At 44.5% G+C, this 16,242-nt stretch overlaps 1 protein-coding gene across 2 annotated transcripts in view; it reads left to right on the forward strand.

Moving 5' to 3' along the window:
* ESR2 (estrogen receptor 2) overlaps positions 1 to 10,589 on the forward strand; it is a 54,076-nt gene extending 43,487 nt beyond the window's left edge. For both annotated transcript variants that reach the window (XM_021701444.1, XM_021701445.2), the window contains 2 exons: positions 8,261 to 8,441; positions 10,403 to 10,589. In XM_021701444.1, the coding sequence (XP_021557119.1) occupies positions 8,261 to 8,441; positions 10,403 to 10,589 (368 nt within the window). The remainder of the gene's footprint in view (positions 1 to 8,260; positions 8,442 to 10,402) is intronic.
* Positions 10,590 to 16,242: the final 5,653 nt, after the last annotated feature.

Raw genomic sequence — 16,242 nt, forward strand, 5'->3', positions numbered from 1 at the left:
CCTCCATGAAATTTACACATACTTTTGCAGAAAATTGAAGAGCAGAAAATACTTTCCAATTCATTCTATGAAGCCAGCATTACTCTGATAGTAAACCCAGACCAATATATTGAAAGGAGAAGACAACAGACCAGTATCTCTCATGCACATAGATGCTAAATTTTGTATAATTTTGTAAGAATTTTTGCATCTCTCAAAAAAATTTTAGCAAATGTAATCCAAAAAGATATTATGAACAAGTGGAATTTCCCCAGGAATATAAGGTTTCTTTAACATTTGAAAATCAATCAAAATAATTTACCATATCAACAGATGCTGAGAAAGCATTTGACAAAATCTTATACCCACTCCTGCTAAAAACTCAAACTATGAATACAGGGAAACTCTCTCAACCTGATAAAGGGTATTTATGAAAAACTTACAGCTAATATTATACTTAATCATAATCAGGAACAAGGCAAGTATATGTTCATTCTCACTAATTCTTTTCAACATTTTACTAGAAATTCTACCCCATGCAATAGGCAAGACAAGAGATAACAGGTATCCAGATTGGAAAGGTGGAAGTAAAACTCTATTTGAAAACATGCTAATTGATGTAGATAATCCCAAGGCATCTACAAAAAATGAGTTTAGTAAGGTTGTAGGATAAAAGGGCAATATATAAAAGTCAATTGTATTACTACATGGCAGCAATGAACAAATGATAATTGAAATTAATATCAATACTATTTATAATAGCATTAGAATTATAAAACTAGGGATAAATTTGACAAAAGGTGTGAGACTGAAAATTCAAAACATTTCTGAGAGAAATTAAATTCTAAATAAATGGAGAGAGATGTTAATGAGCTAGAAGATTCAGTATTGGTAAGATCTCAGTCCTCCCTCAAAATGATCTTTAGATTCAATGTGATCCCAGTAAAAATCTCAGGCTTTTTTGGGAAGAAATTGACAAACAGATTCTTGAATTCATAGGGAAATATAATGAACCTAGAATAGCCAAAACAACTTTGAAAAAGAACTAAGTTGGAGGACTTATACTACTGGACTTCAAGATTGATTCTAAAGCCATAATAATCAAAACAACATGTATTGACATAAAGATAGATCGCTGGAACAGGATAGAGTCCAGAAATAGACCTATACAACAAGCAATTTTAACGAAGTGTCAAGGTAGTGGGGAAAGAATGATCTTTTCACTAAATGGTGCTTGAACTTAAATAGGCAAATGATTATTCAAATGGGTATATCATCAAAGAAGATACAGTGATGGCAAATAATTACATGAAATGCTGCTAAAATTATTCATCAGAGAAATCCAAATTAAAACACAGTGAGAAACCACAATGAGAAACCATACCCAATAGATTGGCTAAAATTAGAAAGACTGATCATATCAAGGGTTTGGGAGAATGTGGAGTAATGGGAACTCTCATACACTACTGGGTTGGGGGAGATATAAATTGGTATTCCTTTTTTGGGGGGTACTTTAAAAACTAATTAGCATTTTCTTAAATGTTAAGTGTAAACCTGCCAGGTGACTCATTCGTTCCACTTCTTGGTATTTACTGAAGAGAGCTGAAGGCATATGTTCATACAAAAACCTGTACACAGATGTTCATAGCAACTCTGTAATAGCCCCAAAATGGTAGCAAACCAAATGACCAGCAACAGGTGAGAGGATAAGCCAACTGTGATATACCCACAGAGCAGATACTCCTCAGCAATAAAAAGCACTGAACTACCGATAGATACATGTAACATTATGAATCTTAATGGTGCTGAATAAAAGAAGACAAAAAAGCATACATACTATAAGACCTGATTTGTATAAAATTTTGGAAATAGGGAACTATAGTAGCAACAGATCTGTAGTTGCCAGGGGATGGGATGGCGGTTGGGAGAGACGGAGGCATAGATTACTAAGGGACATGAGGGAACTTTCAGGGGTGATGAATGTGTTCATTATCTTGATTGCACTTATGGTTTTACTGGTATAAGCGTGCGTGCGTGCGTGTGTGTGTATACACAAACACATATCAAAGCTAATCAAATCGTACACATTAAATATGTGTAGGTTATTGTATGTCCGTTATGCCTCAACAAATCTGCAAACAATATAATGAAAACAAAACAGAAAAAGAAGGATGAAGAGAGCAAAGATTGCAGCCTGAGTGGAAAGGACATACTGTCCAGCAGGGACCATATCCAGCACAGGGTGGAGGCCTTGGGGCTGAGGGTCACGAGAAGAAATATGGAGGAGGTTTCTTAAAGTCAAAAGGCTGTGGATGTTCTCTGTCCCGTACTGAGAGAGCAGAGTCTCTGAGAGCTGCTACTTCAGCTGGTAGCTTCTCCTGCTGTGCTAGGTAAGCATTGGGCTGTCTGGAGACAGTCTCCTCAGTAAGGTTGGCCTCCTGTTTTCCTGTGTAAGCGATGAGTTCAAGTTGGAATTATGGCATCAGTTAGGTCTGCATGGTATCAGCATGCTAGGTGGCCAGCTCAGGGTTTGTTAGTAGTTATATGTATGTGTATGTATGTATGTATGTATAAACTTTTATATAGGTATTAATAATAAATATAAATATATATATTTATGTATATACATAAACAATTTTTTTTACAGCCAAGACAGTGTTTTTTACAGAACTAGGAGGCATAATTAATATACAGTAAATTGTACCTGTTTAAAGCATACAATTTTGTGCCTTTGGACATTTCTATATATATGCTCCTGAAAGCATCACCACAATCAAGATAGTGAACGCATCTGTCACACTCAAAAGTTTCCTTGTGCCTCTTCATAATTTCCACCTTCTTCACTTCCTCCCCCGTCCAATCCTGTGCAATCTCCAGTAGAATTTGTCACTATAGATTAGTTTGCATTTTATAAAATTTTATATAAATTTAATTTAGAGTGACCAACCATTTATTTATTTTTAAAGATTTTATTTATTTATTTGACAGAGAGAGACACAGTGAGAGAGGGAACACAAGCAGGGGGAGTGGGAGAGGGAGAAGCAGACTTCCCGCAGGGCAGGGAGCCCGAGGTGGGGCTCGATCCCAGGGCCCTGGGATCATGACCTGAGCCGAAGGCAGACGCTTAACGACTGAGCCACCCAGGCGCCCCGAGTGACCAACCATTTAGATTTGCCTGGGACTGAGGAGCTTCCCAGGTTGCAGGATCCTCAGTCAAGCTAACAGGTGTGTGATGGTATATTATCGTGGTTTATTGGTATTTTCGTAATGACTAATGATGTGCATTTTTTCATTATTCTTGTTTGTGATCTGTATATCTTCTTTGGGGAAATATCTGTTGAAATCACCCATTTTTAATGGGATATTTTTTTATTGAGGTACAGTTGACATAAAATAGTGATATTAGTTTCAGGTGTAGCTAGTTACGTTTTATTTTTTTTATTTAAAAAAGATTTTATTTATTTGAGAGAGCGAGAGAGAGCGCATGAGCAGGGGGAGGGGCAGAGGGAGAAGCAGACTCCCCACTGAGCAAGGAGCCCAATGTGGGGCTAGATCCCAAGACTCCGGGATCATGACCTGAGCCGAAGGCAGGTGCCCTGGTAGTTACATTTTAAATAGCTGCATACTTCTGGGTTATTTATCTCTTCTAATAGTGTGTATGATATGGAACGAATATTAACTTTATTATCCAATTTCTTTTTTTTTTTTTTTAAAGATTTTACTTACTTATTTGACAGAGAGACACAGCAAGAGAGGGAACACAAGCAGGGTGAGTGGGAGAGGGAGAAGCAGGCTTCCTGCCAAGCAGGAGCCCCGATGCGGGGCTCGATCCCAGGAACCTGGGATCATGACCTGAGCCGAAGGCAGACGCTTAACGACTGAGCCACCCGGGTGCCCTTATTATCCAATTTCAATTCAGTAAATATTTATTTAGCTTCAGGTATGTGCTGGTGACTTCTAAATGATAAAAATGTCAAAGTGAACTAGGTAACATGCTTTTGGTCTCGAATAGGGATATATACTGAAACAGTCAATCGGGTCTGGTCCCCTTGCTAGACTTGAGTAGCAGAAAAGCATCGTCCTTGCTGTGGGGAGAGATAGGGAAAGGACATCCCCAGTTAAATTTCTCTCTCAGCATATCCTCTTCCACCACGCATGTATAGGATGTGGGGGGTTCTTGGAATTACGTTATTATACTCAGCCTTTGATGAGGCTCCTAAAACTCAGAGATCACAGAAAACATTGCGTTTGACAACCTGTTACAGTGCTTGCTAAAGTGTTTCAGAACTCAGAGGTATTGTACAAGTGTTGTAGTTGATACAACAACATATCCAAATTAAGAGTAGTGGGACCAGCCATCTTGTCACCCAGAAATCTGAAAAAACTGAGTAAGTCTTGGGTTGGATAGAATTAAAGGGTACTGAATCTAGGATATGGAGTGGGATCAATCTGTAGTCTTTAAAAATATTTAAAATTAGGAATAGGTCTGTTTAAACAATTTTAAGGCTTAAAAAGGATCAAACTTTCTGTTCCATGAAAGAAATGGAGGTTTAGAACCAGGCAATCCTCTTTGACATTAAGATGATCGACATGTCAATTCAAGCCGTGGTTCACTCTGAGTTTTTGGGAGAGTTCCTGTGAAGAGGGTGGGTGGAAGGCAGAGGCACAAAAGGACACAGAGAAGGATGCTGAAGAAGCAAGACAGGTGCTTTTCTGTTGATCGAGAACATGGGGGCAGAGCATTGTGAACATGGGCCTGCTGGTTTCATATTATGGGTGCTTCCCAGACACCAGCCTGTTCTTACGGTGCTGGGGTAGGAGATGGTGATAAAGGGATGGCTCACAGCTAGAGGTTCCTTTCCTTAAAGCAAATAAACAAACACAACATATGCCTCCTAAAAGCCAGGCATTTCTCCTTTGGTTCGTATTCTGGGGTTTTTATTAAACACTTTAGTTTTTCTGATTTATTTCCCTTCAGTGTATCTTCATCCTTTGAACATAGGATGTGGCAGATCTTGGGGGCTTTTCCCCCACCCCCACCATGTGCTGCTCAGAATGTCATCAGGTGGGTTAGTGACAGGGACACACAGCTGTTCCCAGGTGATAAAGAGGAGAGGAGATTATGTCTGTTTTTATTTTACTTTCTTTGGTATGTGTGGAGGCATGGTGCCAAGATCTTGCCTTTTATGTTGTATTTCTTTAGTTTCATGAAAAGTAATTTAATTTTTGTTCTGGAATGAATCCTCACTAATGTTTTTACTTTTGGCGGGTAGAGGAGATTGATTTTTTGTTTCCTGTGTGTCTGGGCAGTGAGCATCCTAGAGGCAGGGGCTTTGTGTCCTGTCTCCTGCTTCTGCCAGAGCCTGATACTTAGCAATTACTCTGTAAATACATGTTTGGTGAGCCCGAGGGTGTGTGAATGCCCAAAGTAGAGGCATGGCACTGCTGACCAAAGAGGCAGCAAAATGGGTATTTTTCAGCCCAGTTCCTTCCCGGGATGGTTTTATATAGGTTAATCTCTTTGCATATAAAAGCATTTCCCATATCTAAAATTGATGCAGCCCTTCCAAAACTTCAGTGACTCCTGTCCCCAAACTCCTTGTTAGTGATTGACAGTGATGGTCCTGCATAGAGCTGGCTGCCCCCACAGCCTGTAGAAGACCCAGGGCTTGCCCTTGGCAATGACTACTCCTTTATGAAGAGGAATTCACATAGTATACCATTTACCCATTTAAAGTATACAATTCAGTGGATTTTAGTGTATTCATAGACTTACGCACCCATTATCACAACCAATTTTAGAACATTTTCGTCACCCCAGAAGAAAACTTGTACTCATTAGCCATCATTACCTAATTTCTGTCTCCCCCTTACTCTTAGGCAGCCACTAATCTCCTTCCTGTCTGTATAGATTTGCCTATTCTGGACAGGTCCAGTAAATGGAATCATACAAAATGTGGTTCTTTGTAACTGGCTTCTTTCACTTAGCGTCAGGTTTTCAAGGTTCATCCATGTTGTAGTATGAATCAGTATTTTGTTCTTTTTTATGGCTGAGTAATACTCTGCTGTATACCGTATTTTTCTATCCATTTCTTAGTTAATGGACACTTGGTTTGTTTCCACTTTTAGGCTATCCTGAGTAATGTAGCTATGAACATTTGTATACTACCTGAGGATTTATTTTTATATTTTCACTTTATCACTTTGGACTGACACAAGTACCAGTACACAGTTTTAACTCCTTTTGGAATCCAAAAACATATGACAGTAGAAATCCATGGAGCACACATCATGTAGCAGAACAGACTGAAACATGTATATTCATCATTTCCATTATGATGGTGTGATTGGCTAAAACAGTGCAAAAATCTGAACCTATGTAAATTTAGCCTAATTCTTGCATTTGTGGGTATTTACTCCATGCTAGTCATTGGACTAGGTAATGAGGATATAATGGACAGGGTCTGTACTCTCAAAGTGCTTCTGTCCAGTGTCTCTGAGGAGTGGGAGGGTGGCCATGGGGTGTGTACAAGGGAATCCAGGATGTGGGACAACATGGTGCCCTCTGCTTGGGGGTGCACTGGGCACCATTAGAGCTCCAGAGAACCCAAAATAGACTTAAGGTAGGATGGTAGGGAGGTCAGGGAAGCTTCCAGAAGGAAGTTCACAACCAGGCTGGGATCTAAAGGAGGAGTGGATGTAGATAAGAGAAGGGAGGGTGGAGAGGAGGAGGAGGAGGGGGAGAGAGAGCTCTTAAGTAGAAAGCTCAGCGTGTTGTATGCGTCACGTGCTCTGGAGTTGAAAGTAAGGTTCAAGGTGAGGTGTGGTGGGAAATGAGGATGAAAAGAGCAGAGGGAGGCCTGGTACCCTTGAGAGCTGCACCAGATGGTTTGGACTCGGGCCCAAGAGCTGGGAAGGGAGCCACGTGAGCAGGTCTGCATTTTGGCCATGGCAGGTGGGGGGGGTGGTACACGGGGCCAACGGTGGTGTTATTTCCCCTGCAGTGGGAGAACAGGTTACCTGCTGTGGGGTTCGGTGGGAGTTTTGAGGATGTTGGGTGGTGGCCAGGAAGAGTCACTGTGGAGAACGAGGTGAGCAGGTGAGTTAGAGAAGCAGTTGTGGGCTCTTGTAAGAAGTGGACTCTTTTAAGTCTGCGTCATCAGACATTGCGGAGGGACATGCCCCCAGGGATGTGGTGAAACACGACACTTGCATAATTGTGCTTCAGGATGTCCCTTGCCTCAACTGAACTGTACTGAACTGACTTAACTGAACTGCAAATGCCAATAAAAATAGAGAACAAAAGTTGCCGAGATGGGCAGTGGATGTGAATGACGGTGTGTCGGTCCTCGTGATCATTATAGCCCACAGCCGGCAGGCAGCCCCCCTGAGGATTTCACAGAGTTGCCCTTTATACTTACTTTGAAACGGAAAGCCTAGTAGAGAAGCTGATTATTTCCCTGCTTCCAGCATTGAAGGAATTTGGGTTGGTGGTGGGGGGTGGGGGCAAGAAGATCTACTGGAGCTGTTCATTTACAAATATTGGGAGGCTACAGTATCTCTGATCCTAGAGTCCGGGGAATTAAACACAGAGCAGGGCCGGGCAGGAGAAGGGAAGCAGTCTCCCTCCTACAGCAGTTTTGGGAACCTCGGGAGACATGTGCCTGCAAGCTTTGCTCAGTGAGGAGCTGGGCTGGAAGAGCTAGGAAACTGGTCTGGGGGCAGAGAGCTAGAGGTGGTCTTACTGCCCCAGCAAGGTGCCACCAGAGGTGTGATGGCCCGGGCCTGGCCGCGGGTCCAGTCTGGCTGTCTGCACGTGGCACACACGAGGGGGGGCCCCGGGCAGGCTGCATGGCAGTGGTCCTTAGTTTATGCTTGTTAAACTCCCCTTAGATGAGGGGCCCTCCTGGCGGCTGAGGGTAGAATTGATCGCACTTTCTGACCATCTCTGTATGGGTGTTTGTTGCCGCAGCTGAGAAACAGCAGGTAATGGCCTCAGGCCACTGGATAGTTTTACTGCTAGGACAGGCCTCAGCTGTGGGCCGGGCGGTGTTCTGAGAGACCAGTTCGCAGGCCTGCGTTCAGCCAGGCTTGGCGTCGGGGCTGGCCCTTGAGGGAAGGACATCACGGGCCGGGAATTTCACCACACATGCAGATGTCAGAACAACCCAGATCCATTTGGCCCCCCTCCTGGAGAACGGAGCCATGCTTACCGGCTGGGCACCTGACTTCCATTTCCTTTCCTCCGAGCGGTGACTCGTGGCTGTTGTTCTTTGTCCAGGTATGTACCCTTTAGCTGCGGCAACCCCAGAGGCTGAGAGCAGCCGGAAGCTGACCCACTTGCTGAACGCAGTGACCGACGCTCTGGTCTGGGTGATTGCCGAGAGCGGGATTCCCTCCCAGCAGCAGCCCGTGCGCCTGGCTAACCTCCTGATGCTCCTTTCTCACGTCAGACACGCCAGGTACAATCCCTGGGGGGGGGCCGCTCCGCGGGGGGGGGGGGGGGGGGGCGTGTGGGGTGCATGTGCCCTGCGAAGGCCGAAGTGCTTTGGGGAAAGTGTTTGCAAGTTTGAGAGTGATAAGGTAGAATTTTTACCTCTAAAGGAGAATAAACCCTGAAAGGGAACGGGGTGGGGGGGGGGGTTCTTCATCAGTGCATGCACCTGTGGCCAAAGATCAGCATGGTGGGCACTGAAGCACTGAATGGATGTCATGTGCCATCGTATAGGATTTTTATGGCATTCCTCATCTGTTTTTTCGTTGCTGGGGTTTGGGCTTGTTTATGGAATTCTAAAAGGGGCCGTTTCTCCCCTCATGTGAATGGCCACCCCTCCTTGCCCCGCCAACCACTCTGAGGTCATTTTCTTGAGGAGGCTAAACTCAGCTTCTCTAGATCAACTCCTGAGGCTAGTGATCTGGGGACGTACACAAAGCCTGCCCCAGGAGTGGGTCCTTTCTTGCGATAGCATCAGGACGTTAGGAATGAGACCTGAGAGAACCGGGGAGGCCCACAGGTTTTGGCAGGTAGGGCTGTGAGTAGTGTATTCAGGGACCGTCAATCGTGTGCGCTGATGAAGGGGGCTGGGTGTAGCATGACAGCTCTGTGCTGGGATAGAGATGCTCGGTGCTTGATGGCTCCCAGGATGAGGGTGGCCCTGCCCTGGGGCTGGCAGAGGGGAGTGAGGATGGAAAGTAATTGCTACCCAAGGAGGAGGAAAGTCTGGAGGCTGTGGGGGACAGTATTCACCTCAGGAATTATAACAAGGAGGAGGAAACGAAAATAGCCTCTGCCTTGTTTTCTCCTGAATGATTATTGACACACAACCATTTGCAGAACAGATTCAGTCCACTCTCATTAGTCACAGAGTCTGTATTTCCAAATTTGACTACCTTTTTTTTTTTTTTAAGATTTTTATTTATTTACTTGGCAGAGAGAGAGAGAGCACAAGCAGGGGGAGTGGCAGAGGGAGAGGGAGAAGCAGACTCCCCGCTGAGCAGGGAGCCTGATGTGGGGCTCGATCCCAGGAACCTGAGATCATGACCTGAGCCGAAGGCAGACACTTAACCGACTGAGCCACCAGGTGCCCCGCAAATTTGACTACTTATAAAAACTTATTTGTACCCCCTGGATCCATACTTAGTGGCATTTCTGTGGTCCTTCAAGGACAGGCTCAGGGTGGCAAAAAATTTGAGTTGCCACACTTACATTCCCAACTGAGGTCAAGCAAGGGGACACTTGTGTTCTTGTTTCGGCTCTCATACTATAAAGAAATGTCCTTTGTGTGGTCTAGTTAGTGCCATGTTTTGCATTTTTGTGCTTTTTGTTGGCGAGTTCGCTGCCTATAAATGGCCCCCAAGCATAGTGCTGAATAAAGTGCTGTCAGTGTTCCTAAGAGCAAGCAGGCTGTGATGTGCCTTATGGAGAAAATATGCGTGTCGGGTTAGCTTTGTTCATGCGTGAGCTGCGCTAACATCGGCTGTGAGTTAAATGTTAATGAAGCAACAATTTATGTTAAATAAGGTGTCTTTAAACAAAAACACAGGTACACGAAGGTTATGTATTAACTGGATGATGAAAATGTGACGAGAGCCTAACCCTGCTTTTCCCCCAGAAGCAACGTATTTGTTAATTCAGTGTTGGAAGCGACTTTGTAGAACACAACTACTGTGCACAATGAGAATTAACTGCACTCTGCCAGGTGCTGTCGGGCCACTGTGGGTGGGTGATGGGACACTAAGGTGCTTGCTTGCCCTTAAGTGTAGATGACCGAAGGAGCCAGACGCAAGAACCCTAGAAGAAATGTCTGGGGCAAGGCCAGGGGGTGGACGGTAGACTGGCTTTATTGGAGAGAGTTGGAGAAGATTTTAGGGTTCCCATGGCTGCCTCCCAGGAAGGACTCTCGGCATCTTTTTGTCCCCATAGTAACAAGGGCATGGAACACCTGCTTAACATGAAATGCAAGAACGTGGTCCCAGTCTACGACCTGCTGCTGGAGATGCTGAATGCACACACGCTTCGCGGGTACAAGTCCTCGCTCACCGGGGCCGAGTGCAGCCCAGCAGAGGAGAGTAAGCACAGGGAGGGCTCCCAGAAGCCCCTGTCTCAGTGATGCCCAGTCCAAGGTGAAGAGGCCACAGAGGAGGTCAGAGGCTGAAGTGTGAACTCCAGTGCAAACCGTGAGCTCCATCCAGGAGTGGGCACGCTTCACCGTCTTGCTCGTGTGTGGTCCCTCATTTGGTTATGGCAGGCCCAGTCGTGTACCATCCTTCGCCCGACCTCCCCACTTCCCAGGAGTCAGGGTGAGAAAGCTGCAGGGGGCAGCTTGTTCCTTGTTACCAGGGGGCATGTTCGAATGTGGACTTTACCTCTTACTCGGCCTCATAGGATCTCAGTGTGGTCCCTTTCTTACTTTCCATCTCCCTTCCACCCCTCTGGAAAACATGTTAAAGGTTTGGGAATGAATGGTGGAAATCCGCTGTGGAAGGTTTGTAAAGTAGAGAGGGAAGAGGATGGGGCCCTTATAGGAAGTGAACTAACCTTTATTGTGCAACGTAACCTGCCCTCAGATAGACCTCCGTTTGCTCTCTTCAGGGCCACTTGATGGTAGGATGGAAAACCATGACAACGAACGAACTAGTTCCACACACCTACCTCACAGGCCTGTGAGGGCTGAGGTCATGTATCGCTCTTACTGCTGAAGGCCAGAGGGATTGTGATCTGGGGAGCCAGGGGTCAGGCTGGGAGGTGAGCCATGCCCTTCCCCCAGACCTTGCTGCCATCTCCATAGAGGTTCATTCCTCTTGATTTGCATTCATAGAGCCTGCTGATTATTTGGGGGTGCATTTATGTTTGTGATCACTTTTATGGAGGATTGTGGGGATTTAAATCTCTCTGCCCCTTCCTTAAAACTCTCTTGTCCCACAGAGCCCAGTGTGTGCTGGAGAAAAGCCCAGCGTTTGCAGGAACGGGTTTCTCCTGTGGGTTTGGGTCACAGCCACGTTGCTTCCCTGGGGCAGCCAGGGAACCAACCGCCACATCAGCCATCCACGGACAGGGATACGTCGGGCTGTATGTGCAAGGCATGCTGTTCCATGGAAAGATGAAGGGCTACTGACACACCTGTGTGTCAGGTTCAGGGCCAGACTGTGTAGACTTGGTGAGCATATCACCTGAGCAAGACCTGGTTTGTGAACCCTACTTAAAAAAAAAAAAAAAATTTAGAGATAGTTATTTATAGCAAGAAAGAATTCTTTTACACCCTCGGGCTCTTTTAAACTATTTTCTTATCAGAACATTTATATGGCGAGCTGGGTGAAATAGAAACTTCGTAGAAGAATATTTGTTCCTATTCCAAGTGGAACATAAATAGGACAAGATGATAAAGCACCTCTGGAATTACAATTTTAACTCACTTTTAAAAAATTGAAATCTTCAGGAATATAGTGAATGCATTAAATGAGTTACATCTATACCTTGGCAGTGAGCAATTAAGCAATCATGTTTGATTTTTGTGATGATGATTTAAAAAATTACCTTGTGATAGATTAAACTCATTCTCTTTTAGAAAATGGGTTTACTTTGGCTAGCACATTCGGTATTTACTAAGTCATCAGGAAGATTAAATTCAATGGTTTCTGCTAGGGAGTCCTTGAATAATTCTTAATTTTGATATTGGTGCAGTTTTACTGAAGGTTGAGCGGAGCCATTTCAGAAACACTCAGACACAGACCTGGAGAGCACACGTTGTCTGTATTCTGAGGTGGTCAGAAATCATTCCTAGTGGCTCAGTGTGGCGGCCTAGGTGAGATTCGGTGCAGAACACAGGAGTTGTATTTTACAGGAACCAGGGAACATCCAGAAGGTCAATTTCCTTTCTTTCTGGCCAGTCTAGAGCCCGTCCCCCCCCGCCCCAAACAGAAGATACAAGGCTGGAGAACAGGAAGTGGGAGGCAAAGGAGGCAGTCTTGACCACTTATTTGCTGATGAAATTCTCTTCACTGTACTTAGAAAGGAGACTACCGGAGTAAAAAACAAAACCAGAATGAAGTCTAAGCCATTGCTACAGTAGAATGTAGTGACTGGCAGTATTTTAGGTTAGATTTTGATGTCCAAGGTAGAAACCAGAGTGGTCTCAGGTGTCGAAGCAGCTTTCTGTGCCAAATCTCGTGCTTGCCTGGATTGTGAGCTTGTGAACTCTTCCAGGGCCCAGTGCTCATTTCCTAGTTATTCCTGCATGCTTCTTGAGGCTGCTTGCTTCCCTGCATTTGGACTTACCCCACGAGGGGGCTGTAATACATTTCTTCTTGGCTCAGACTGCCATAGGGGTATGCTGGGGGCCGGGGGGGCGGGATAGAGGTTAGTCCAGCCCCGGGGCACCTTCTTGGGGCAAGGCTGTCTCTTAGAACTGGGGTCTGGGCTGAGTAGGCAGTTGAGATAACATGGTTGGCCTGTAGCTACAAGGTGTTCTTCCTTTTGTTTTGAATATTCTAGGGCCCTTTCCCCCTCGCAGATGGGAGTGTTTTGAATCTCTGGGCCCATCTGTTCCATACGTGTCCTCTAAAGCTGACACCAGTGTGTAGTCAGTCTGCTGGTTTTTTTTAAGATTTTATTCATTTATTTGACACAGAGAGAGACAGCGAGAGAGGGAACACAAGCAGGGGGAGTAGGAGAGGGAGAAGCAGGCTTCCCGCGGAGCAGGGAGTCTGCTTCTCCCTCTGACTCTCCTCCCTCTCATGCTCTCTGGCTCTCATTCTCTCTCTCTCAAATAAATAAATAAAAATAAAATCTTAAAAAAAAAAATTGTTTCTCTTTAACAGTGCTTTCTTTTAAATGTTTGCTTTTTGGGGGGTATCCACACCCCATCCAAGTGATCTATGGACAACTTAGAATTCTGCCGTAGCTTAGCAAGGACTTCATTGTTTTCAAGATCAGTTTTTAAAAGGAATGAACTAGGGGAAATAGGACCTACCAACTATAAACAGGAAATAGTTTGAGTGGGGGGGGGACCCCACCCAACTACATTTTATGTATTATGGAAAAGTGAGCCTTAGCTTTGCTTCAGACTCGTGTGGCAAGATTCCTTTCCTCCATTTTGATCTGCAAGTTATTGTTTAATGTGAGAAACTTATTTGTGGGAGATAAATGAGATTTGGGCTTAATTCCAAAAACATGAGTGTCTCATATGGGATCCTGTGGACACATCTTAATGAAATAATTAACACGGAATATTCTTAACACAGAGAACATTAGAACAGAGTATGCACTCGGATTCTTGGGAGGGTGTTGGCAATCCCTGAAGAGGACTGGTGTGGGCGAGCCTGGGGTGTCCTAACTGCACCCCCTCCACTCCCCCCAGCCCCTCTGTGTGGCCTCAGGCCTGTCCCTTGCACACTGTCCCCTGAGACCAACTACAGAGGATTCGACCCTAAAATAATTTTGAAGAGATTTTTCTTAAAAAATTGAGGTGGGAACTTAAATCTGGAGGGTCTTAACTGTATTAAAAACAAAACAAGGCAAAAATCAACACAAGCTCTGCAGTGAGATAGTCTCTACCTGCATTATTTCACCTGCCAACTCGGCTAGCAGGGCAATTATTCTAGATTTCGGTAAAAAGAAATCAGTTACCAATTCTTGGCAGAGCTACTTATATATTCATATATATAAGCTAGGTTGAAGCAATTCTAGAATTTTCCTGGTGGTTATTTAAATCTGCTAAGGAGCTTGCACATTCAGACAGCTTTTCAAATCCAAGGTGAACCTTCAGCGTCAAGGTCTATTTTGAAACAAAACTTTTTTTTTTATTAAATAAGATTTGACACATTTCTTTAAGCTGCTAGAAACCTTTTAGAAAACATAATAAAGACTATGTGAGGGAAATGATAAAAATACATCATTTAGCACCTAAAAATATCTGTGGAACACTTACCGTGTGCCAGACACAGTTCTCAAGGCCTCATACTTTCACATTTAATAATAATTACTGCGATCCTAATTTTCTGGTTGTGGAAACTAGAGAGTTACAAGCAAACTAGCCCAGGGTCCCACAGGGAAGCGAGTGACAGAGCCGAGCAGAGGCTTAAGTTCCAGTGCTGAAGGTGATCATGCAGCTTAGTTTAACACAACACTAAAAAGATACTATTTTTTAAAAGATTTTATTTATTTATTGGACAGAGCATGAGTAGGGGGAACTGCAGGCAGAGGGAGAGGAAGAAGCAGGCCCCTCACTGAGCAGGGAGCCCGTTGCGGGGCTCGATCCCAGGACCCTGGGATCATGACCTGAGCTGAAGGCAGATGCTTAACCAACTGAGTCACCCAGGCACCCCTAAAAAGATGTTTTTCGACCACAGAATGCACGCATCAATTGCAATCTGACACGCACGGCCTTTCTGGCTTAAGTGGGGTCCTCCCAATTTCCACAACACTGTAGATTCAGTGACAGCTTGTAAACCTGACTCAGAAGTTCAGTCTCATCTCGTATACATGTGTAAATTAAAGCCCAGAGGGGGAAACTGACCTGCTCGAGGTCATAAAACTACTTCTGGCCAAAGTCGGACAGGAAGTTAGGTCTTCTGCCACCTGGCTGCTGCAGGACTTGCCTCCCTGAGTCTGCTGCTGGAGCTGAGTCTCCGTGCCTAACGGACATTCAAGTTAGGTTGCCTTCTGCTGACCGTGTAGAGCCTATCTTTTCAGCTGAGATGGGGGTCTACATGAATGTTATAGAACAGGCGGAAAAAACAGTGAGATCGTTCCTGTCCTCCCATCCTGGGCTCATAAGCTAGTGAGTGGCACCCTGGTCATCTTCTATCTGCTGTTGCTTTTCCCAAATGTGTGGAAGTGGAGTACGTTCCTTGGAAACTTCCCCGTGTAAAATGCCCACACCTTTTAGGTACTGATGGTTCCATGTGGAGTTTGGTATACAATAGTGTGAAACACATGCCCTTGATTCTTTATAGCTCTCAAAGTTGCTGGAATTTCGGCTCCAGTGACAGCTCGAAGATGTGCATCGTCTGCGATATATGATCTTCTTCTAACCCTTCTGTTGTTTTGGAGTCAAGGATCCTTTTTTTTTTTTGAGTTCCAAGGATCATATTCACTTGTGAGGCCAGTGAGTGTTAGGTGCTGGGGGGTTTCCTTTATGGGAAGGGCAACGGTTGGCTAACTCTAGCCCACAGCAGCTCCTGCTAACTGCAGTCTTTGCTGCTATGTTTGTGCTTCTGTGTTGGGTGTCTCAATGCCACGGCTCGTGGTTCTGTAAGTGATGATTCAGTGGTCCTGTGTACCTCAGAGCCTGCTGGCGGCTCTACCTTGTTTTTTCAGGTGAATGCTTTGTACCACTAAGCAGGCTTGTGCATTTGGGTCTTTACAAATGAATGTTTGCTGTTGTGCGAAAGCAGGTTTTGAGGTCTGCTTTCCATCCCTCCAGGTACTGCTTTTCCTCTGCTGTGTCCTCTTAATATTTATGGAACTGTTGTGGAGAGAAGTTTAATGTGATGTAAGCGAAATAAAGTGTTTTTCATAACTGTGGTTTAAAAAATGTATTTGTTGGGAATATAAGAACTTGCAATAACTAGGCTAAGTAGTCAGTGTTCCCATTATATTCTGAATTCTATTCTATTCTAGGTATGCAGCACCCTTTTAAGAATTTGATGAAAACCATGAACACTCTTCCTGGAAAAAGGTACATAAACACAAATGCCTGCCTATAATTCAAGAGGGTTAGGAATCTTGGTCTTAAGCTGTCAAACTTTTTTTTTTTTTTTAAA

The sequence above is a fragment of the Neomonachus schauinslandi genome, chromosome 9 (assembly GCF_002201575.2).
Source record: "Neomonachus schauinslandi chromosome 9, ASM220157v2, whole genome shotgun sequence".
Classification (NCBI taxonomy): Eukaryota; Metazoa; Chordata; class Mammalia; order Carnivora; family Phocidae; genus Neomonachus; species Neomonachus schauinslandi.